The sequence below is a fragment of the Dromiciops gliroides genome, chromosome 3 (assembly GCF_019393635.1).
Source record: "Dromiciops gliroides isolate mDroGli1 chromosome 3, mDroGli1.pri, whole genome shotgun sequence".
Taxonomy (NCBI): Eukaryota; Metazoa; Chordata; class Mammalia; order Microbiotheria; family Microbiotheriidae; genus Dromiciops; species Dromiciops gliroides.
The window spans coordinates 214266152-214291611 of record NC_057863.1 but is presented as its reverse complement, the minus strand read 5'-3'; the positions used below and the strand labels follow the sequence as shown (position 1 = coordinate 214291611).

Sequence of the window (25460 nt, the reverse complement as noted above, 5' to 3'; positions counted from 1 at the left end):
ATGGCCTCTGAGGTCCCTTCAGCTCTAAGGCTATGGTTCTATTTCATTGGTCCAAGCCTTGCCAGATTAGTTCGTAAAACCTACTGGATCTCGGATTTTGCTGGAATAGCCTTTAAGAGTCCAAGGGTCGGCCCTGTGTCTGGACCAATCAGCCGCGGGCGCTCAGCCACGCCTCTTCCCATTCGTTGCCCGGGGTTCGGAGCGCTGGCGGCCAGATGAAGATGGCGGCAACACGAGGTTTCCGTATCCTGCAGGGCATGGTAGGCGTGGTGACAGGCGGGGCGTCAGGGCTGGGCCAGGCCACGATCAGAAGACTGGTTAAGCTAGGGGCCCGGGCTGTCATCGTGGACTTGCCGAAATCATCGGGCGAAGCGCTGGCCGAGGAGCTGGGGCCTTCCTGTGCCTTTGCCCCCGCCGATGTAACCTCTGAAGCAGATATACAGGGGGCCCTGACCTTGGCCAGGGAGAAGTTCGGCCGGGTGGACCTTGCCGTTAATTGTGCTGGTATAGCTCTGGCCTCTAAGACTTACAACTTCAAGCAGGATCAGGTGCACTCCCTGGAGTCCTTCCAGAAGGTGATCCAGGTAAACCTAATTGGCACCTTCAACATGATCCGCCTTGCTGCAGTGGAGATGGGGAAGAATGAGCCAGATGAGGGCGGGCACCGGGGCGTTATCATCAACACAGCCAGTGTGGCTGCCTTTGAGGGCCAGGTTGGACAAATTGCATATTCTGCATCCAAGGGGGCCATTGTGGCGATGACCCTGCCTGCAGCCCGGGACCCGGCCCCCTTGGGGATCCGGGTGGTCACCATTGCTCCAGGTCTGTTTGAGACACCCCTCTTGTTGGGACTCCCCGAAAAGGTCCGCTCCTTCCTCGCCCGCCAAGTGCCCTTCCCTAGCCGTCTGGGTGATCCAGCAGAATATACCCACCTTGTGCAGGCTGTGGTGGAAAACTCCCTGCTCACTGGTGAAGTGATCCGTCTAGATGGAGGTATCCGCATGCAGCCCTGATGCTGGAGGCCTAGGCTTTGGGCACCTGCCCTGGTCTCCCTCTGGTAACAGGGGCACTAGGGCCTCTGCCTTCTATGCCTTAACCTCTGGTGCCTAATAAAAGTGGTTTCTCTGGGCTCTGTGGGCCAGCAGGGCTGAGGAGGAGCATGTGCTAGTGAAAAAAAAAAAAGAGTCCAAGGGTCGCTTTTAGATAAGATGCTGCCAAAATGGAACTAGACCACCTACTCTACAATACCTTTTATAGCAAAACCTTGAAATTTGCACCATGCCAATTAATGATAAAGAAATATGAGACGCAAATGATTTTGCCCACTCTAGAAATGAGCAATAGAACAGATCCTCCCCCCTCCCCCCAACAAAGCCAGTAACAGTGCCAGCAAACAAGGCAGAAGTTTCCTGATATGACATAAACGTCAGAGACACAAACAGACCAGAAACACTTGTCAATTGTAGGACTCTGGGTTCAGAAATGGCAAAAGTGGATCTTCTCTCTCTTTCCCACTTCTACAAAGCTCCAAGGAGATTAGTAATCCATACAATAGTCAGTAAGTCACAAGGGGGAGAACTTGGAAGCCCATGAAGCAGCAATGGCCACCCCAGAATAGCAGAATTCAGACCAGAATAGCCCAGGAACCTAGGACCTCCAAGATCCCTAGCATTCTGTCATGCTTTTACACTCATTTGTTCTTTTCATCCCTTTATTCATTCATTCATGTACTATGTCGGTAAATGATAAGCCCTGGCTGTCCCTAGCAAGATGGAAAGGCTTTGAGTATGGGCTGGCAAAGGACTGCATGTCTGTCATGTAAGGAACAACCTAGTTAAGTAGAGACTTGTCATCAGTAGGTTAGACATCAGGTCTAGACATCTTGAGCCATGACAACTCATGAAAACCACTTACTAAAGTGCAGAAAGGTTGTGAATATCCACATCAATGAAAACATGGATCCTTGAAGTTTTAAAGAAATATCTGTCCTCAGAGAAATGATTTATTAAAACTATACTTTAGGATGATCAAATGGGTCCAAGAAGACTTGGAAGAAGGAGAAGACATGAAGTCCTGAAGATCCTGAGAAAGCCAGTGTAAACTAGTAATGTAGGCATGCCATGACTAATAATGTAGGCTAATAGGGATAGGAAAGCCTGAAAGACGTTTGGAAGGAAGAATTAGATGTAGAGAATAAAAGGGTGTGGATATTTAAAGATAACTCTAAACATGACATCAGAAAAGCAGGGTCAATTCATCAGGATAAGAGATCCCATAGAATCTCAAACCACAAAACCTATCTTCTCCTCCTCCCTTCACTAAATTCCCACTTCATTTAGTTAGTAAAACTACTTTTTAAAAATACATCTGGGTGGGGCGGCTAGGTGGCACAGTGGATAAAGCACCGGCCCTGGATTCAGGAGTACCTGAGTTCAAATCTGGCCTCAGACACTTGACACTTACTAGCTGTGTGACCCTGGGCAAGTCACTTAACCCCCATTGCCCTGCAAAAAAAAAAAATACATCTGGAAAATAATACGACAGTTGGCCTGCCAAAGAGCCTGGAAAAAATATAAAATGCAACTTCTCTAAGGACAGGTTGACTTTTTTAGAAATGGTGGCCAACAATGAAGCTTGGAATTGACATCGAAGAGCCTCTAACAGAGAAATGTATGTACCTCCAGTGAAGATGGTCTAAAGATAGTGGGGAACCAAGGAATATAGCAGGTAGTAGGAGGATATTATTTAAATACATTTGGGAGCGGGGGTTCTGGACCTATGATTTAATGAGTATTAGGAATTTCTTTATGAATGCATATTGAGAATTGTTTTTCAACTTACAGTTTTACTGGGTGGTCTAGGGTCATTGAGAAGTTATGTGACTTTTCTAGGGTCATACAACTATAGCATGTGCCTGAGGCAGAATTTGAACATGGGTCTTCCTGTCTCCAAAGCAGTCTCCACACACTAAATTGAATACTCACTAATTACTTGACTATTCTTGAGTTTCAGAACAAAACAGACACCTCATCGGTCTGAGTTCCAATTCTTCAAGAGTGTATATGAAAGCAGTGTAAAAATAAAAAATGGCTGGTGTGCCTCAGATGCAAAAGTAGAAGTATTAGAAACATCCTACTCCCTTCAAAGGCTAAGTTTCTTCTTCATGTATAGTTCAGGTTGGAAGAAAACTGCCGGGGCAGCTAGGTGGAGCAGTGGATAAAGCACCGGCCCTGGATTCAGGAGGACCTGAGTTCAAATGTGGCCTCAGACACTTGACACTTACTAGTTGTGTGACCCTGGGCAAGTCACTTAATCCCCATTGCCCCACAAAAAAATAAAGAAAACTGCCCCTGTTCTACAGTGGCTCAAGGTATGCTCTTGTGATTTGTGTTTTAAAGGGGCCTACAGAACCTCTACAAGACTTGAGCCTGAGCAATTGCCTCTAGACAGCCTGTGTGATTGAGTGCTCTTCTCACAAATGCATTACTCTTCTGTAAGGCCTTCCTCATTTTGCTTTCTTTCCCAAAATGAACATAACCCATAAAATAATTTTATCCAAAGAGTTCTTTTTAATTCAAAAAGCAACCCAAACTCTATGTAAGGAGTCTGCATGGGCCAGCTGTATTTTACCAAAAATTTCCTAGTGTAAACAGATGCCTCTGATGTAAGGGTTGGCTCTGCCCTGGCTCCAACCATTGATGAAGAAGAACATCTGGCAAAGCCTGTGAGCAGAAAAATGTTTCCTTAGGAAAAATTAAAAAACACAGATACTCAGTAATAATAAAAAGCCCCCACTAGGCAATGAATTTTCATCCTTCAATAATCATTATTGCTCTGTCTTCTCCTCTGCATTAATGTGGTCAATTTCAGAAGAAGCCAAATTATTTATTTAACAAGACACCTGAAATAGCTTGAATCAAATTATTGATTTTTCTTCCTCCTTAATTCTTCAGAGAGTTTATGTACTTAATGATTACCTTTTGAAATGAGCAGAGTGCACCCAGGATCCGAATTATATTTGTCCCTCATCATCGGGACAAAAATTGCCAAGTATTAGTACCATAGACCTAAGGATGGAAGGAACCAATGCCTTGAATTGATAGATGAGAAAATTAAGGTTCGGGAAATTTTAATGGCTTGGCCAAGGTCACAATTATTTTCCAGCCCAGGTCCTCTGACTCCAAGCACAAAGCTCTTACTCCTGCCTCATACTGTATCCCTCAACTATGAAATGTGTCCTCCCCAAAATTGTATGGTTACAAATCATGGAACACCACAATTTCTGAAAAATCAAAATTTCAAGTGACCTGAAGCACAGAGGAGAGATGCATAATGGGGACAAGTAGTCAGAAGACTAGTATTTATTAAGTGGGATGTATGGGGTTGTTCAAGGAGGACTGGCACTTCTGATCTAAAGGCTTGCAGAGCCCTTTTCAGGGCTGATCATCCATCTTTGATGTCTACCTGGCACTCTGTTCTCACCTGTGGATCCAAGAAGCCGTAGCATGCACAGTGGCCACACCCTGGTAAAACATCTTGGCAGAAGAGCTAAGTCAGGTTGAGGGTAACTCACAAGCCTCAATACTGTGGGTGAGTTAAAGGGATGTCTAGCCCAAGCATATGAAGACTTCTTCTGGTGGAATGGGTGAATGAGAACAATTTGTCCCAATAGCCATTAAGGCAGTTGAAACAGGCACTGAGGAATACTTAGAGCTTAGTCAGACATGGAAGATGCCAAGGTCACCCACTGCATCCTGGGCCATCGCCAGTTGTCTTGACTTTTTTCCTGCTTCTGGACTTCAGTGACTCTGGAAGAAAGAGTGAAACTGACTACTTTGTACTACAACTTGGCCTCACTTAAATCTAGTTCATGCACAAGTTCATCACCCTGTGATGTCATTGGTCCTCTTAGAAAACAAAGGACAAACAACATTTATTAAATGCCTACTGTGTGCCAGAAACTATGTTAAGTGCTGGGGAGGTAGAGAAAAGTAAAACAAACAAACAAACAGAAAAAAAAAGTCCCCACTCTTAAGGAGCTCTTATCTAATGGAGAAACGATGTGTGAACAACCAGGTGCAAACAAGATATATACAGGGTAAAGTGGGAGTAATCTCAAAGGGAAAGCATTAAGATGAAGGAGGACTGGGAAAGTCTTCTTGCAGAGGGTAGGACCGCAGCTGTAGCTGACACTGGAAGGAAGCCAGGGAAAGTAGGAGGTAAGGATCGGGGTGGGGAGAGAGAGAAAGAGAGACAGAGACAGAGACAGAGACAGAGACAGAGACAGAGACAGATGGCAGACAGACAGATGAGACAGAGATACAGAGAGAGACAGAAAGAGATACACAGAGATAGTGAGAAAGAGACAGAGAGGCAGAGAGAGATACAGGAGAGAAAGAGGGAGAGAGAGAGAGACAGAGAGAGATACAGAGAAGCCTAGAGAGATAAAGAGACAGAGACAGACATACATAGAGTGAGAGACAGAGAGGCAGAGAGAGATATGAGGGAGAAAGAGAGGGAGAGAAAGAAACAGAGAAGCAGAGAGATAGAGCCAGAGAGAGACACACAGAGTGAGAGACAGAGGCAGAGAGAGATATGGGGGAGAAAAAGAGGGAGAGAGAGACACACACACAAAAACAGTGTGAGAGAGAGAGAGACAGAGGCAGAGAGATATGGGGAGAAAGGGAGAAAGAGAGACAGAGAGACAGACAGAAAAAGATAGAGACAGAGAGAAAGAGAGACAGAGACTGAGACAGATAGAGACAGAAAGTGAAAGAGAGGCAAAAAGAGACAGAGTTCCGGGAAGGTGAACAACCTCTAAAAAATGTTTGGATCTGGTAGACGAACTATCTTGTTTGAGGAACAGCAAGAAAACCAATGTAACTGAATTTCAGAACATATGGAGGGGGTAAAGGTAGGAGACTGGAAAGGTAGAAAGAGGCCAGACTATGAAGGGTTTTAAACGTCAAGAAGAGGGGTAGCTAGGTGGCACAGTGGATAGAGCACCAGCCCTGGAGTCAGGAGGACCTGAGTTCAAATCTGGCCTCAAACACTTGACACTAGCTGTGTGACCCTGGGCAAGTCAGTTAACCCCAATTGCCTCACCCCCCCCAAAAAAATAAGCAGAGGATTTTTTTTATTCTAGAGACTATAAGGAGTCACTGGAATTTATGAAATTAGAGGGTGGTGGTGGTAGAAAAGTAGATCTGACAGTATCTGCATAGAGATGGCTTATTGAAACCAGGGGAGCTAATGACATCACCAAGTGAAATAGTCTAGAGGGAGCAGAGAAGAGGACCCAGTACATGGCCTTGGGGGACACTCCCTCCTTAGTGGAAGTGACCTGGATGAAGATCCAGTAAGGGAGACTAAGAAGCATGAGGTAGGTAGGAGAACCAAGAGAAAGAAATACCATGAGAACCTAGAGAGTAAAGGATATCGGGCAGAAGAGTGTGATCAACAGAGTTAAAGCCAGAGATGTCAAGAGAATTTGGACTAAGAAGAGACCATTAGATAGGATAATTAAGAAATCATTGTTAACTTTAGAGAGAACAGTTTCAGTTGAATACTGAGGCTAGAATCCAGACTGCAGAGAGTTAAGAGATTGAGAGGAAAAGTAATGGAGACCCCTACAGTTGATAGCCTTCTCAAGGATTTAACCACAAAAGGGAGGAGAGATATTAGCAGTGTCTGGAAGGGATAGATGGGTCAAGTAAGGATTTGTTGAGGATCGGGGGGACTTGCACATGTCTATAGGTAGAAGGGAAACAGCCAGTATACAGGCAGTGATTGAAGATGAGTGAGAATAGAGATGACAGAGGGAGCAATCTGCTAAAGGAGACTGGAAGGGGATCACTTTTACATGTAGAGGGGTTTGCTTTGGCCACCTCTCCCTGTGAAACAAGACTAAAGGAGGAGATAGTGGCAAAAGACATGTGAATGACATGAAATGAAGGAGGGAAAAGATGGAGCACTCTGCAAATGGCTTCATTTTTTAAAAAAATATGAGGTAAAGTTCTCATTTGAGAGGGGAAGGGAGGGAGCTATAGGAGGTTTGAAGAGGGATGAAAAGTTTTGGAAGAGCTACTGTGTTGAGTAAGATAGTGAATTGATTAGGGGATTGTAAAGGGATTGCCCTGCCGCAGTGAGGACCCACTTGAAATTATTTAATATAAATTCATAGTGTACCTAATCAGTCCAGTTTAATGATTTTTCTCTAGCGTCATTCAGCCACATGTGAGTAGAAGTGAAGGCAGCTGATGGTGTAGATTTCAGCACTTAACCAAGGATAGCTTGTTGGTGATAAGTGACATGAAGATAAGCAATGACAAAAGAGATGAGGGGAGAAGGAGGGCCAGTCAAATGGTCATGGGTCATGACATACGAATTGCCTTAATACTGGACAGGTGCTCACAGGAGGTTAAAGGACCTACCATGAAGGAAGGCCTCTAGTATATTGGGTAGAGCCTTGGGTAGAGAGTATGGTCCAGAATCATACAGGATGAGAGGGAATGTATGGGTTCTTATTTATAATACCAAAAGGAATATCCTAATCAATGAAAGCATAAATGTGTTGAAATCCTGGAATACTCAGCAGATGTCTTTCCTTCCTTTCAATTCATGGCCCTAGTCAACTCAGCCTTTTTTTTTTTCTGGTAGTACAAACCAACTTCCATCATGCCCCTCCCAGCCCCCAAATACTGATATCACGATTCTGTGATAATGAAGCTTTACTCATCTTTTGTTTTTACTTATATTTTATACTGCCATTATTTCTGAGTTCAAAATTTAGAACAGCCAAGGATGATGCTGACCTATTATAAGGAATGCATATTTTAACCTTATCTAGTTAGATAAATATTTACATCCTTCTAGAAGAAGCATTTAAGTCCCAACTAAAATCCCACCTTCTCCAGGAAGCCTTTCCCAACCCCACTTAATTCTATTGCCTTTCCTCTAAATCATTTCTTATTTATCCTGTACATATCTTGCTTTGTATGTTTGTATGTATGTTTGTTTGCATGTTGTCTTCTCCATTAGATTGTAAGTTCCTTGAAGGCAGAGACTGTTTTCTCCACTTTTTGTATTCTCAGCACTTAGTGACATGTCTGGCACATAGTAGGGACTTAATAAATGTTTATGGATTGATAGAGAACTCCCAGCTGAGGAAACTACCAATGCAAGATATCTTATCTGCAAATTATAGTCTTTTTTGGCTTCTTAATTATTTTATTATTTTCAAGTTACATATAAGGATAGTTTTCAACATTTATTTTCATAGGATTTTTAGTTCCAAATTTTTCCCCCACCCACCCTCCCTTTCCTCCCTCCTCCCCAAGACAGAAGCAACCTGATATAGGTTATAAATGTACAGTCACATTAAACATATTTCTGCATTAGTAATATTGTCAAACAAGAATTAGAGCACAAGGGAAAAACCTCAAAAAAGAAGGGAAAAAAAAAACAGCCCAAAAGTGGAAACAGAATAGTTCCATCTACATTCATAATCCACAGTTCTTTTTTCTGGATGTTGAGAACATTTTCTATCATGAAGTTATTTGAAATTGTTTTGGACTGTTGCATTACTAAAAAGAGCCAAGTCTATCACCACTGTTCATCACACAATGTTGCTGTTACTGTATACAATGTTCTCCTGGTTCTGCTCCTCTCAGTCAGCATCAGTTCATGTAAGTCCTTCCAGGTGTCTCTGAACTCCTCCTGCTCATCATTACTTTGCACATTGATTTTTTAAAAAACTTTGTGTTCTAAATTTTATTCCTCCCTTCCTCCTCGATCCTCCCTATACAATCCAGAAATTCAATATAAGTTATACATGTGCAGTTACGCAAAATATCTTTTCATTAGTCAGGTTGTGAAAGAAAATAGACAAAATAACTTTAGAAAGAGGAGCTAATAAACAAAATTATACTTCAATCTGTATTCAGATACCATCAGTTCTTTCTCTATTGATGGTTTGCATTTTTCATAAGTCCTTCTGATAGCATCCTGCTCATCATTTGTTTCAGTTACTATTGCTCACTCTATTATCCTCCATCTTATTCCCTCCCCTTGATATTTATTCTATTTTCTATCTTCTTTCACCCTATCCCTTCTTGAAAGTGTTTTGCTTTTTACTGCCCTCTCCCCCAATGTGCCCTTCCTTTCTTTGCCCCCCCATCTCCTTCCCCTCCCACTTTTCCTCAGGGCACAATATATTACTATAACCACTTGAGTGTGTATGTTATTCCCTCTTTGAGCCAATTCTGATGAGAGTAAAGTTCATTCACTCCCCCACTCCTTCCCCATCTTTTCCACTCCATAGACTTTTTCCTGTTTCTTTTATGTGAGCTACTTTTCCCCAGTCTACCTCTCCCTTTCCCTTTCTTCCAGTGCATTCCTCTTACCCCTTAACTTTATTTTAAAGATGTCATCATGGGTCAACTAGATGACACAGTGGACAAAGCACCAGCCCTAGACTCAGGAGGCCCCAAGCCCATATCTGGCCCCAGACACAAGCCACCCCACCCTGTATGCCCCACAAAAAACAAGGATAAACAAAAAATAAATGTTTTACAGATATCATCCCTTCATATTCAATTCACACCTGTGCCCTATAAGTATATTCCTTTCAGCCCTAATACTGAGAAAGATGTTATATATTAGAAGTATTATTTTCCCATGTAGGAATGTAAACAGTTTAATCTTTTAATATCTCTCATGATTTCTTTTTCCTGTTTAGCTTTTTAGGCTTCTCTAGGGTCTTGTATTTGAAAGTCAAATTTTCTATTCAGTTCAGGTCTTTTCATCACAAATGACTGAAAGCTTCTTTTTCATTAAAATCCCATTTCCCTCCATAAAATATTATACTCAGGTTTGCTGGGTAGGTGATTTTATATATATATATATATATATATATATATATATATATATATATTTATTTATTTATTTATTTAATGTATGAGGTATTTTATTTTTTCCATTACATGTAAAGATAGTTCTCAACTTTTGTTTATACATGCTTTACAATTTCAGATTTTTCTCCCTCCCACCCCTCCCTCCCCCCTCCCCTAGACAGCAGGTAATCTGATATAGGTTATATCTATATATCTCTATACATATACATATAGATATATATATATATACACACACATATATATACACATAATAACATTAATCCTATTTCTGCATTAATCCTGTTACAAGAGAAAGAATCAGAGCAGTGATGCAAAACCTCAAAATAGAAAGAAAAAAAAAACCAACAGCACCCAAAACAAAAGAAATAATATGGTTCAATCAGCATCTATACTCCACAGTTCTTTCTTTCTTTTTTTTTCTTGGATTTGGAGATCCTCTTCTATCATGAGTTCCCTGGAACTCTTCTGTACCATTGCATTGGTGAGAAGAATATAGTCCATCACAGTAGGTCAACACTCAATGTTGATGATACTGTGTACAATGTTCTTCTGGTTCTGCTCATCTCACTCATCATCAGCTCACGTAAGACCCTCCAGGTTTCTCTGAACTCTTCCTGCTCATCATTTCTTACAGCACAATAGTATTCCATTGTATTCATATACCACAACTTGTCCAGCCATTCCCCAATTGATGGGCACCCCCTCAACTTCCAATTCCTTGCTACCACGTAAAGAGCAGCTATAAATATTTTTGTAAATGTGGGTCCCTTTCCCCCTTCCATGATTTCTTTGGGCAAAAGACCTAAAAGTGGGATTGCTGGGTCAAAGGGTATGCACAGCTTTATCGCCCTTTGGGCATAATTCCAAATTGCTCTCCAGAATGGTTGGATCAGCTCACAGCTCCACCAACAATGCATTAGTGTTCCAATTTTCCCACAGCCTCTCCAACATTTATTATCTTCCTTTTTTGTCATTTTAGCCAATCTGATAGGTGTCAGGTGGTACCTCAGAGTTGTTTTAATTTGCATCTCTCTAATCATTAGAGATTTAGAGCATTTTTTCATATGGGAATAGATAGCTTTGGTTTCTTCATCAGAAAACTGCCTGTTCATATCCTTTGACCATTTCTCAATTGGGGAATGACTTGGATTCTTATAAATTTGATTTAATTCCCTATATATTTTAGAGATGAGGCCTTTATCAGAAGCACTGGCCTCAAAAATTGTTTCCCAGCTTTCTGCCTCCCTTCCAATTTTGGATGCATTGCTTCTGTTTGTACAAAAAATTTTTAATTTAATATAATCAAAATCATCCATTTTGTATTTTATAATATACTCTATCTCTTGTTTGGTCAAAAACTGTTTTCCTTTCCAAAGATCTGATAGGTACACTATTCCTTTCTCTTCTAATTTACCTATGGTATCACCTCTTATGTCTAAATCATGTATCCATTTTGACCTTATTTTAGTATAAGGTGTAAGATGTTGGTCTATGCCTAATTTCTGCCATACTGTCTTCCAGTTTTCCCAGCAGTTTTTGTCAAATACTGAGTTCCTATTCCAGAAGCTGGAGTCTTTGGGTTTATCAAACACTACATTACTAGTGTCATTTACTACTGCATTTCCTGAGCCTAGCCTATTCCATTGATCTACCACTCTATTTTTTAGCCAGTACCAGATAGTTTTGATGACTGCCGCTTTATAGTAAAGCTCCAGGTTTGGTACCGCTAACCCACCTTCCTGTGAATTTTTTTTTCATTATTTCCCTGGATATTCTTGATTTTTTGTTTTTCCAGATGAATTTTGTTATTATTTTTTCTAGCTGTATAAAATAATTTTTAGGTACTCTGATTGGTATGACACTGAATAAGTAAATTAATTTAGGCAGTATTGTCATTTTTGCTATATTAGCTCTGCCTATCCATGAGCAATTGATATCTTTCCAATTATTTAGATCTGATTTGATTTGTGTGAAGAGTGTTTGGTAGTTGTGTTCATAGAGTTCCTGGGTTTGTCTTGGCAAGTAGACTCCCAAGTATTTTATATTATCTACCGTTACTTTAAATGGAATTTCTCTTTCTATCTCTTGCTGCTGGACTTTGTTGGTCATGTATAGAAATGCTGATGATTTCTGTGGATTTATTTTATATCCTGCTACTTTGCTAAAGTTATTAATTGTTTCAAGTAATTTTTGACTTGATTCTCGAGGATTCCTTAAGTATACCATCATATCATCTGCAAAGAGTGATAGTTTTGTTTCCTCCTTACCTATTCTAATTCCTTTAATTCCCTTCTCTTCTCTGATTGCTAAAGCTAACATTTCTAGAACAATATTAAATAATAGGGGTGATAATGGACATCCCTGTTTCACCCCTGATCTTATTGGGAAGGCCTCTAATTTATCTCCATTGCATATAATACTTGCTGATGGCTTTAGGTAGATACTGTTTATTATTCTAAGGAAAGCTCCCCCTATTCCTAAACTCTCTAGTGTTTTTATTAGGAATGGGTGCTGTACTTTGTCAAAAGCTTTCTCTGCATCTATTGAGATAATCATATGATTTTGGTTGGTTTTCTTATTGATGTGGTTGATTATGTTAATAGTTTTCCTAATGTTGAACCAGCCCTGCATTCCTGGTATAAATCCCACCTGGTCATAGTGTATTATCCTGGTGATCACTTGCTGTAATCTCCTTGCTAATATCTTATTTAAGATTTTAGCATCAATATTCATTAGGGAGATTAGTCTATAATTTTCTTTCTCTGTTTTTGCTTTGCCTGGTTTTGGTATCACCACCATATTTGTGTCATAAAACGAATTTGGTAGAACTCCTTCTTCACCTATTTTTCCAAATAATTTGTATAATATTGGAATTAATTGTTCTTTAAATGTTTGGTAAAATTCACCCGTAAACCCATCTGGCCCTGGGGATTTTTTCTTAGGGAGTTCATTAATAGGTTGTTCAATTTCTTTTTCTAATATGGGTTTATTTAAGGATTTTATTTCCTCTTCAGTTAACCTGGGCAGTTTGTATCTTTGTAAATATTCATCCATTTCATTTAGATTGTCAAATTTATTGGCATACAGTTGGGCAAAATATTTCCTAATTATTGCTTTAATTTCCACTTCATTGGTGGTAACATCACCCTTTTCATTTTTGATACTGGTAATTTGGTTTTCTTCTTTCTTTTTTTAAATCAAATTAACCAATATTTTATCTATTTTATTGGTTTTTTCATAAAACCAGCTCTTAGTTTTATTGATTAATTCTATAGTTTTTTTGCTTTCAATCTTATTAATTTCTCCTTTAATTTTCAGGATCTCTAATTTAGTGTCTAATTGGGGATTTCTAATTTGTTCTTTTTCTAACTTTTTAAGTTGCATGCCCAATTCATTAATCTCCTCTTTCTCTTTTTTATTCATGTAAGCATTTAGAGCTATAAATTTTCCCCTAAGCACTGCTTTGGCTGCATCCCATAGATTTTGGTATGTTGTCTCATTATTGTCATTCTCTTGGATAAAGTTATTGATTGTTTCTATGATTTCTTGTTTGGCCCATTCATTCTTTAGAATGAAATTATTTAGTTTCCAATTGATTTTCATTCTACTTTTCCCTGGCTCTTTCTTACATGTAATTTTTATTGCATCATGATCTGAGAAGGATGCATTTACTATTTCTGCCTTTCTACATTTGACTATGATGTTTTTGTGCCCTAATACATGGTCAATTTTTGAAAATGTGCTATGTACTGCTGAGAAAAAGGTATATTCCTTTCTATCCCCATTCAATTTTCTCCAGACATCTATCATGTCTAACTTTTCTAGTAGTCTATTCACCTCTTTCACTTCTTTCTTATTTATTTTTTGGCTAGATTTATCTAATTCTGAGAGGGGGAGATTCAGATCCCCCACTAGTATAGTATTACTATCTAATTCCTCTTGTAACTCATTTAACTTCTCCTCTAAGAACTTGGATGCTATACCACTTGGCGCATACATATTTAATATTGATATTACTTCATTATCTATAGTACCTTTAAGTAAGATGTAATTTCCTTCCTTATCTCTTTTAATGAGATCTATTTTTGCCTGCACTTTGTCTGAGATAAGGATTGCTACCCCTGCCTTTTTTTACTTTAGCTGAGGCATAATATATTCTGCTCCAGCCTTTTACCTTTACTCTGTGTGTATCTCTCTGCTTCAAATGTGTTTCTTGTAAACAGCATATTGTAGGGTTCTGGTTTTTAATCCACTCTGCAATTCACTTCCGTTTTATAGCAGAGTTCATCCCATTCACATTCACAGTTATTATTACTGACTGTCTATTCCCCTCCATTCTATTTACCCCCTTTGTACTTTTCCCCCCTTCTTTCACCCTATTCCTCCTCACCGACGTTTTACTTCTTACCCCTGCCTCCCCTGATCTGCCCTCCCTTTTTATCACCCCCCTCTCTTTTCTTTACCCTTTTCTCCCTTGCTTTTGTCCCCCCTTCTATCAGTCCCCCCCCTTTCCCTTCCCCTTTTGTTTCCCTAAAGAATGAGTTAAGTTTCTTTATCCCAATGAACGTATATGTTATTCCCTCTTTGAGTCAAATCTAATGAGAATAGGGTTGAAACCATGTTCCCCCCTCCTTTCTTTCCCTCTATTGTAATAGGTTTTTTTCCACCTCTTCATATGATATAATTCATCCCATTCCACCTCCCCTTTCCTCTCCTCCCCATAGACTCCCTTTTTATCCCCTTAATTCTTTTGTATCATCACATCAAAGACAATTTATATTTATACCCTCTATATAAAGTCCTTCTCTCTGCCCAAATACATTTACAATTCTTAAGAGTTATGAGTATTATCTTCCCATGTAGGTATATTTAAACAGTTTAACCTAATAGGGTAACTTTTTTTCCCCCTCTGTTTACCTTTTTAAACTTCTCTTGAGTCTTGTATGTTGAGATCAAATTTTCTATTCAGTTCTGGTCTTTTCACCAGGAAAGATTGAAAGTCCCCAATGTCATTAAATGTCCATCTTTTCCCCTGAAAGAAAATGCACATTTTTGCTGGGTAATAGATTCTCGGCTGCAATCCAAGCTCCTTTGCTTTCCGGAATATCATATTCCAAGCCTTGCGGTCCTTTAATGTTGAAGCTGCCAGGTCCTGAGCAATCCTGACTGTGGCTCCATGATATTTAAATTGCTTCTTTCTGGCTGCTTGGAGTATTTTCTCCTTCACCTGATAATTCTGGAATTTGGCTACAATATTCCTTGGAGTTTTCCTTTTGGGGTCTCTTTCAGGAGGTGATCAGTGGATTCTTTCAATGATGATTTTATCCTCTGATTCTATGATATCAGGGCAGTTCTCCTTAATAATTTCCTGGAATATGGTGTCTAGATTCTTTTTCTGGTCATGGCTTTCAGGCAGTCCAATGATTCTCAAATTGTCTCTCCTCGATCTGTTTTCCAGATCAGTTGTCTTTCCAATGAGGTATTTCACATTTTCTTCCATTTTTTCATTTTTTTTATTCTGCTTGACTGATTCTTGGTGTCTCATGGATTCCTTATCTTCCAACTGTCCCACTTTAATTTTTAAGGCATTGTTTTCTTCAGTGAGATTATGCACCTTTTTTTCCATTTGGCCAAGTGAATTTTTTAAGGTATTGTTTTCTTCAGTGAGATTATGCAGCTTTTTTTCCATTTGGCCAAATGAATTTTTTAAGGCTTTGTTTTCTTCAGCTTCCTTTTCCAAGCTGCTGATTCTTTTTTCATAGTTTTTTTGTTTTGCTTTCATTTCTCTCCCCATTTTTTCTTCTACCTCTTGCAATTGATTTTTAAAATCCTTTTTGAGCTCTTCCAGGAAGGCTTTTTGTTCTTGCGACCAATTCACCTTCCCTTGTGAGGCTTCAGATGTAGCCAATTTGAGGCTATTGTCCTCATCTGAGTTTGTGTTGGCTTCTTCCCTATTGATACAGAAGCTCTCAATGGAGAGGGCTCTTTTTTGCTTCTTACTCATTATTGCAGCCTATTTATTTATTCTTTAAGTTGAGGTCTGCTCTGGGGGCACCAGGGTCCCTGTTTTGGGCTTCTTGTGCAGGTGTATAGGTGCTGTGTGACCGGGCTTTTACTCTGAGGCCTTTATGGTGTGTGGAGATCCCCCGCCCTGCACTTCCTGTCTGATTGTGCTCGGCCAGCCAGGCGCCAGACACCAGCGTCTGATCCCCCCGTTCGTGGCCCTCTCGGCCGGTGCAGGTAGGTTTTTCCACTGTCCTTCTTGGCCACCAGATTTTTGAACCAGGTTCCGGGAGCCTCAGTTGTTCGGCTGTGGCCCACAGCTCCTGCTGACTTGCCCCAACCCCCTCGGCGCTGGGTTGCTGCCCTGCGCTGGGCTTCCCTTTTGCCCGAGTCAGACCGACCTTTTCCTGAAGTCTTCTAAATTATCTCTGGTTGGAGGACTGTGTCTCTCTGTCTCTTTGCAGGTTCTGTAGTTTCAGAATCCGTCCAGAGGCTTGATTTAATGTTCGTTTTGAGGGAACAGAAGGAGAGCTCAGGCAGCTTGCTGCTTCCTCTCCGCCATCTTGGCTCGGCCCCTGGGTAGGTGATTCTTGGCTGTAGTCCCAGTTCCTTTGCCCTCTGGAATATCATATTCCATGCTCTCTGGTCCTTTAATGTAGATGCTGCTAGATCTTGTGTTATCTTTATTGTAGCTCCACAGTATTTGAATTCCCTTTTTCTAGCTGTTTGAAATATTTTCTCCTTGACTTGGGATCTCTGAAATTTGGCTATAATATTGCTGGAAGTTTTCCTTTTGGGATCTCTTTCAGGTGGTGATAGGTAGATTCTTTCGATTTCTATTTTACATTCTGCTTCTAGAATACCATGGCAATTTTCCCTGACAATTTCTTAGAACATGATGTCTAAGCTCTTTCCTTGATCATGGTTTTCAGGTAGTCCAGTGATTTTCAAATTATCTCTCCTGGATCTATTTTCCAGATCAGCTGTTTTTCAAGGAGATATTTCATATTGCCCTCTATTTAAAAAAAATTCATTTGTATTTGCTTTACTGTGTCTTGGTTTCTCATAATGTCACTAGGTTCCATTTGTTTAATCCTAATTCTTAGGCAATTATTTTCTTCAGAGAGCTTTTGTATCTCCTTTCCCCTTTGGCTTTTCAAGATATTGACTTTTTGCTCATGACTCTCCTGCATTGCTCTCATTTCTCTTTCCATTCTTTCCTCCACCTCTCTAAATCTTCCTTCTATTTCTCCTACTTTCTCTTCAAAGTCCCTTTTGAGTTCTTCCATGACCTGAGACCAATTCATATTTTTCTTGGAAGCTTTGGATGTTGGAGCTTTGACTTTGTTATTATCTTCTTCTAAGGGTGTTTTCTGGTCTACCCCTCCCCCAAAGAAGCTCTCTATTGTCCACTGTTTTCTTTGCCTACTCATCTCAACCCAGAAACAGATGTCTGATTAAAATCTGATTATTGTCAGGAGTTTGGCATGCCTGTGCCCCTCCCCCACTGGGCAGCCACCATTAAATCTGGTCTAGTGGTTCAGAACCAGGGTGCTTTTCCCCAACTCCAGCAGAGATCTCAGCCACTTCACCCTAGTCAACCACTGAACCCCCTCACTGGTCCATGACCCGAGCCTCAGAAGAAACCACTGGTGCTGAAGACTCTGAGACCCTGGACGTGTGCTCTTTTCTGGACTGGGTATGCACTGTGTGCTGAGCTTCTCTCTCAACCCGCACAGCAGGTGATCCCAGTTGCCATCTTTGGCTGGAAAATAGTCTCACTCTGTTCTTATGTGGGTCAGGCTGCTCCAGGAGTTGTCTCATGGCATTATTTTGGAGTGAGTGGTTGGGTTTATCAGGAGCTTGAGGGAGTTACAGCTTTTCCTCTGCCATCTTGGCTCCACCCCTGCAACTTATAGTCTTAAAAAGTAACCTTGGACACTCAGAAGTTAGGTGACATGCCCAGGGTCACACAACCAATATGTGTCATTGGTGGCATTTGAACTGAAGTCTTCTAGCTCAGAGGCCAGGTCTCTAGAGATCCACTATACCTTGCTCCTTCTCTAGTCATTTTGTTGTGATTTATTTCATTCTCTTTGGAAAAGTTCCAAACCCCCATCAAAGTGATAATTTATTGCCTCATCTTGATGTGGTGTTGATTCATGAGAGAAAGGGGAGACAGACAAAAGTATTGGGGAGAATAGAAGACTTCCCATGTTCAGTTTTCAGAATCACGTGTAAGTAGGGAACAAAGCCTATGGACTGACAGGAAAATGGAAATAACTAGGGCTAATCTTCTTCCCCCTTAGCAATTATTTAGGGTGAGACCCTAGTACTGCCACCTTTTGGGTAGGATTTCTGGGAAGGGGAGGAAATCTGTCTAGTAGAAGGAGGGGGAGCTGAAAAATGAGGATAATTCACTAAGGCATATGACCAATAGGCCATACAAACAAAAAGTTGAAATACCAAAAGAATAAGAGAGAAAACCAGAGTAATAAATCAGCCCCACCAACAAGTGAAGCAACAGAGAAGATCATAAAGAAAGAAGAAAAAATAAGAAAAATCTCAAAAAGAAACCAAAGCACTTTGAAAAACTATTATAAAATGGGGGGCATCTAGGTGGCACAGTGGATAAAGCACCTACCTTGGATTCAGGAGTACCTGAGTTCAAATCCAGTCTCAGACACTTGACACTTACTATCTGTGTGACCCTGGGCAAGTCACTCAACCCTCATTGCCCTGCAAAAAACAAACGAACAAACAAAACCCCCCCAAAATTATAAAATGAAGAAAAATGAACCAATGAACCTGATGAAGCAGAATCCTATTGAGTCTCTAGAGATCAAGGGATAATAGTTTTAATTTAAAATGATTTTAAAAAGAAATAAAATTCTTAAAAGAAGAAACTAGGAATGAATTTAGGACAGAAATCAGAGTTCTCAGAACAGAATTAAGCACAAACAACTAAGTGTAGGGGGAAAAAAAGACAACATTATGCAGAATCTCTCCAAAGAAGTAGACATTCCAAGAGAGAATATCAGATTTGGAATCAAAAATATTAAACTAAGGGAAAATTTAATGGAAAAGAAGCAAATGTCAACAATGGTCAAATAACTTATGATTCTATGCAAAATAATGTGACTGTCCCTTGAGACAGAATATACAGAAATACCTCAAGCATCATAGGCCTCTCTGAAGAACATGAAAAATTATAATTAATACTGATAGATCCTACCTAGGTGAGATAGTTTTAAGGAAGCCAATAAAGGCCTATCACCAACAATAAGTTTGTCCACATGGTCATGAGAATTTTTGGCTGTGGTGCCACATAAGAAAAAATCTCTACTGGGACAGCAAGGTGGTACAGTGGATAAAGCACCGACCCTGGATTCAGGAGGACCTGAGTACAAATCTAGCCTCAGACACTTGACACTTACTAGCTATGTGACCCTGGGCAAGTCATTTAACCCTCATTGCCCTGCAAAAAAAATGCTTTGGGAGCAGCTAGGTGGTACAGTGAGTAAAGCAGTGGCCCTGGATTCAGGAGGACCTGAGTTCAAATCTGGCCTCATACACTTGACACTTATTAGCTGTGTGACCTTGGGCAAGTCACTTAACCCTCAGTGCCCAACAACAACAACAAAAAAGAATAAATCTCTACTAAGAGTAGGGATTGTAATTTGTACTTGTGAAGGAAACCTGCACTGATGAAATAGTTCTTGGAAGTATTTCAGTAAATTTGAAAATATTGTCAGAGATTCATATTACATTTAATAATCATTTCCACCTGGGCATTCACATATCATTATTAAATAATTATTGGTGAAAATACTAGACATCAAGATATAATTTCTTAGTGTTATGGCTCAGGTGATTTGTCATAATATCACATTTAACAAGTAAAGATAGGGGGCAGCTAGGTGGCACAGTTGATAGAATACCAGCCCTGGAGTCAGGAGGACCTGAGTTCAAACCTGGCCTCAGACACTTGACACTTATTAGCTGTGTGACCCTGGGCAAGTAAGTCACTTAACCCCAATTGCCTCACCAAAAACCCCCCAAACAAATTTTAAAAATACAAGTAAAGATAAAGGAAAAGTTGATTTTGTAGGCCTATCACAGGCCCACATGGTGGGATTTTCTCCTTATGCATTTACTCTATTAAACACTTGCTCTCTGCCAGGCACTGTGTTAGGTTCTAGAGATATAAAAACAGAACCAAAATGGTATCTATTCTCAAAGAGCATACTTTTTATTGGGGAGAAACAACACGTATATACTATACACAGATAAACAATTGCAAAATACATACAGTACAAATCAAATACAAAATTAATTTCTGCTTATGGGGAAAGGCAATAGCAAGTGGGGGGAGCCAGGAGAGGCCTTATATAGGATGTGGTACCAAGGAGTCAAGGTATTTTAAGAAAAGGTGAAGAGGGAGTGCATTCCAAACACTGTGATGGAGTAGGGAAAGGGTCCACCCATACAAAGGTACAGGAGTAGGGGATGAAAATCATTCATAGAGTATTACAAGTAGGAGATTGGTTGAAGCAGCATGCATTAGAGTAATAAATAGCAATGGTATGAAATTCAGAGAGATACTTTGAAGCTGCCTATTAACTTAGAAAACCACAAATTAGCATTATCTATGTTTTATTTTCTTTCTTTTTCCTTTCTTTTTTTTTTTTTTTTGGTGGGACAATGAGGCTTAAGTGACTTACAGCTAGTAAGTGCCAAGTGTCTGAGGCCAGATTTGAACTCAGTTCCTTCTGAATCCAGGGCCGGTGCTTTATTCACTGAGCCATCTAGCTGCCCCCTGTATTTTCTTTTATTAAACATTTCACAATTACATTTTCATCTGATTCCCGTAGCACTGAGAGAGTCTGATACCTCCCATTTATAGCAAGCTTCATAGGGTTGGCTGAAGATAGATTGCAAAAAGCCAAAGATAGGAATTTATATTTTTCTCCCTTTTAAATAGTTTATTGTGAACTTAAACATTAGAAAAATTAGCATTTCCACATATGCAGCAAAATACAAAAGAAAATTGCGTATGAGATGATAAATCTCCATTTCATATTACTTGCTTTAATATATTCATATATTTAATGTATTCATATATGTTTGTTTACATCTGTGTATTGCTTTTCAAAAGTGCCCTGCTTGTTTGCACGTCTTTCTGAACTTCCTCCTGTATCTTTCTGTGCATTTAAAAACATGTTTTAGTGGCCCTCTTCTTTCTAGCATCATTATTATCAAGCCCCCCATCACCCAACAAGGGACTTCATCTTGTAACTAATAAGCATCACGAAGCAAAATGAATGCACACAGTAGCCATGGTCAAAAAGGTTTGTCTCTTTCCACACTCAGAGTCCATCACTTCCCTGTCCATGGGTGAGTAACAAATGCTAGCTATATTATAAGTACTCCATAGACATGGCTGGTCATTCTGTTGATCAGAATTCAAATCTATCAGTCATTTTTCTTTACAATGTTATTGTTCTTATTTAAAAAAAAAAAGAGTGATTCTGCTTACTTTACCCTGCAACAATTTCTTTGATGTGGAAGTTCTATATTTTGACTATGAATGAAAAAGCATTTCTTAAGCACTGCACTAAATGCTGAGGATACAAGAAGAAAAAAAAGACCCTCCCTTATCTTTTTTTTGACCCTCCCTTATCTTAAGAAGCTCATATTTTAATGGCTGAGACGACACATATGACAGGTCGTAGCTGCAAGTTAGAAAGAATGACCCCATGGTGCTTAGGGCACAGCAACCAAGTAGATGATAATACCTCTTCTTTAATATCACTTTCCTTGATACCATCATATCACTTTCAGGTTTTGAACCAGACCTGGTAGCAAGAACTTTCTTTTCCGGGGTCTTTAGTTACTGGAGCCATAGTACTGACAGGAGCAGTTGCCAGGCTGCATCTCCACAGAAGTTACTTTCCAGGATTGATGTGGACGCTGAGGTGGAAGCATTGCTCTGTCCAAGGCTCTTGAGTTCTGGGTTCTGGGCTGTCTTCACTGGGACCTGAGGGTAGATGGTTGTCAGGGTGGTGGTATTGGTTTGACTTGTCTCATCTATGCTGCCTCCTGACTGTCTCTTAAATTACTTTGCTATGTCATCTAGGATGGCTTGCTTGGTAGCAATTGGTTGGTAGTTGGTGAGGATGACTGGCCTCTTCTTCACAGGAGTTGCTTCAGTGGACAATGGCTAAGATACATGGGTCCTCCTTTCCTCTCTCCTTCACTTCCTCATTCCGTTCTTTCCTCTTTCCTTCCCTCCCTCCATTCTTCCCTATTCCTTTTTCTTCCCCTTTCTCTCTCCCCTTTCTCCAAGTCATTGGTTTCTATTTTATTCATTTTCGCTTTTTTTTTTTTTTGGTGAGGCAATTGGGGTTGAGTGACTTGTCCAGGGTCACACAGCTAGTAAGTGTCAAATATTTGAGGCCGGATTTGAACTCAGGTACTCCTGAATCCAAGGCCAGTGCTTTATCCACTGCAGCTGCCCGCCATTTTCACTTTTAAGGAATCTGTTACCTGGGTAATGTTTATCACTTTCTCTTCTAAGTTATTTATTGTTTTAATTTTTTTCAACTTTTATTTATTGTTTTATCTTTTGCTTTATTTCTTCTAAGTATTTATACAATCCTTTTGGAAAATACACTTTTTCCCTTTGAATCCTTGTTTGAAGTTGTTTTGGACTTATGGAGTGTAAATAACAATTGTTTCTGTTCTGGCCAGAAACTCCGAGGGTCTGCCTCAACCAGGTTGATTCTTTTGTGAAGGGAAACCAATCCATCTTTTGCCTCAGTTCTTACCTAGCCTTTAACTACTGAATGGGCATTACTTCAGACAAACTGGGACCTAGGAAAGACCTTAGCTTTTTAAAAAGGCCAAGGTGTCCCACTGCATCTGGGGCCACTGCCAGTCATCCTGACCTATTTCTTGCCACTGGACTCCAGTGACTGGAGTAGAGAGTGAGACAGATGACTTTGCACAGCTCTGCCTCACTTAAATCCAATTCACTTGCAAGTCACCACATCATGTTTCTGATGTATTTGATCCTCTTTGAGAACAAAGGACGAACAACAACATAGAGTTATCCTCTTCTTCTAGGTTGGATTTGAGGGTTATCTCTGGATCTATAAATATTTATTTTATAGTGGATGTTGTTTTCTTTGGTTTACTCATAACTGTCTCCTGATTTCCTGAGTTGAGGCTTTGTGCCAGGGCTAGACTCTGCCCCCTACTAAGCTTTTGAGTGGGGTGTTTTTTTTTTACTTGGTCCTTTCTTAGGTCACATGAGTTCCTCTACTGACTGTCACCTCCTGGAGTTTGGTCCCCTGGATCTTGAGGCTCAAAGTTCTGAATTTTCAGGGCCCTCTATAAGTGTCTTAAAACAGAGTGCTAAGGACTTTGGAGCCTTGGGATATCCCAGTTTGAAGGTATCCACATCTACACTGGTTGTTGTCACTCCTGATTCCTTCTATGGTCCTCAGTATGGCTTTCCATCCCCCTTGGAGTTTTCTTGGGGGAACCTTCCATTCTGTCTCCAAATACAGAGCCTTATGGGATGAATATAAAGTGCTATACATATGTAAATTTGAGTTGTAACTATGTATATGAGGTTGGTGTAATAGAAATAACACTAAATTTGGAGTCAGAAAATCAGAGTCTGAGCTTCATTCTCAACATTTATCAGCCATGGGAACCTCTCTGAGTTTTGGTCTCCTCAGTTATAAAATGGAAATGATCATAATTTTACTGCCAAACTCACAGATTTATTTTGATGAAAGCATTGTTAGTATGTAAAATGTGTACATGTGTACATAGGTATCCCTCCCACATTACTACTTCCCCCATCAAAGGTTCCATGTATTGTGGGCCAGTATAAAATATTAAATGGGATTTTAGGGGGGAGTTTTTCAGAAGCAGCAGATGACACATGAAAGCCAGCAGATGACACAGAACCTAAGACCAAATACTTAACACAAATTTTAAAATGAGGTAGTTTAAACACCCATAAAAGAAAAAGATAAAATTCAGACTTCTCTGGTAAGAAGGGAGGGCCAAAAATTTTTACATGGATTTTCCAGATTGCAGAGGAGCTGCACCCCTAACCTTCACAATGTTGAAGAGACAACTGTATGTGTATGTATGTATGTATATGTACATATATATATATATATATGTACATCCATATAATGTATATAAGGGTATAAGGGCTAGTTATTAAGAAAATTGTTAAATGTTAAGAGTGATCCTAGGGTTAGCTAGATGGCACAATGGATAGAGCACTGGACCTGGAGTCAGAAGGACCTGAGTTCAAATGTGGCCTTAGACACAACACTTACTAGCTGTGTGACCCTGGACAAGTCACTTAACCCCAATTACCCCCCCCCACACACACACATTTTAAAAATAGTGATCCTAATTTATATAGTACTTTACTTCATTTTATCTTCACAACAACCCTATCAGGCAGCCTCTCTGATTAGTCCCATTTTAGAGATGAAGAAACTGAGGCTCAGAGACATTAATTGCTTTTCCCAGGGTCACTGAACTAGAATGGGGCAAAGTCTCCCTGACTCTGGGGCATCTAGGTGGTGAGTAGATAGAGCACAGGACCTGGAGTCAGGAAGACCTGAGTTCAAATCCAGTGACCCTGGGCAAGTCACTCAGCCCTGTTTGCCTCAGTTTTCTCATCTATAAAATGGGCTGGAGAAGGAAATGATGAACCACTCCAGTATCTTTGCCAAGAAAACCTGAAAAGGGGTCACAAAGAGTCAGACATGACTGAAATAACTGAACCACTTCCTGACTCCAAGTCCAACTTCGTCATACTGCTTCTCCCACTATGATTGTGTGTGTGTGTGTGTGTTTGTATATATGAGATAGTGTTTGCTGTATATATGTGGGAATATTTGGAAAAGGTGTAATGTACAATACTGATTTGTGTGGGGGGCAGTAAAAATTGTGACCAACCAAAAGTACGTTGAAGCAAGTCAATGTTTTGTAAGACCTTCCAAACCTGAATTAAAATACTTCACTCTAATGAAATCCAAGAGGCCTCTAATCCACAAGTGGAGTTCTCTGCTGCCACCCAGTTGAACAGGGAGTTGACTTGAAGAGGAAATGGCACATCTGAGGACAATTAGGAACGAGGAATTGACTCAACAAGAGGCTTACTCAGACACAGTTTAGAAAAAGCTTCTTGGGGCCCTTTGAGGAGCTGCTGATCTAAAAAAGACCTTCTCAACAAGAAGTAGTAAAATGATGGGAAATCATACAGAAAATGTCAGAACTCTTCTGTTTTCATAGAGATTTGCTGTAATAAAGCCCTGTTACATCATAAAAAACCGATCACTAAAACTTTAAGTGTTATCCCACACCAAGGAAGTATTCTTTTTCTCCCCCCTGCCATCTCAGGTATACTTTGTCAGATTGTGGTGCAGCAGGAAAAGTGCTGAATTTGGAGTCAGGTGACTTAGGGTTTAGATTTCAGTGAGACATTTCCTTGGTTTCCTCCTC

General features: G+C 40.1%; 1 protein-coding gene across 1 annotated transcript; it reads left to right on the top strand.

The window, feature by feature from the left end:
- Positions 1-221: 221 nt before the first annotated feature.
- LOC122750551 (3-hydroxyacyl-CoA dehydrogenase type-2-like) lies at positions 222-1013 on the top strand. Its single transcript, XM_043997299.1, has one exon. It carries the CDS (start codon positions 222-224, stop codon positions 1011-1013), a length of 792 nt encoding a protein of 263 aa, XP_043853234.1.
- The last annotated feature ends 24447 nt before the right edge of the window (positions 1014-25460 follow it).

What these genes read in the sequence shown, in the direction of transcription:
- LOC122750551 (XM_043997299.1), top strand. Translation starts at nt 222, where the DNA reads ATGGCGGCAACACGAGGTTTCCGTATCCTGCAGGGCATGGTAGGCGTG.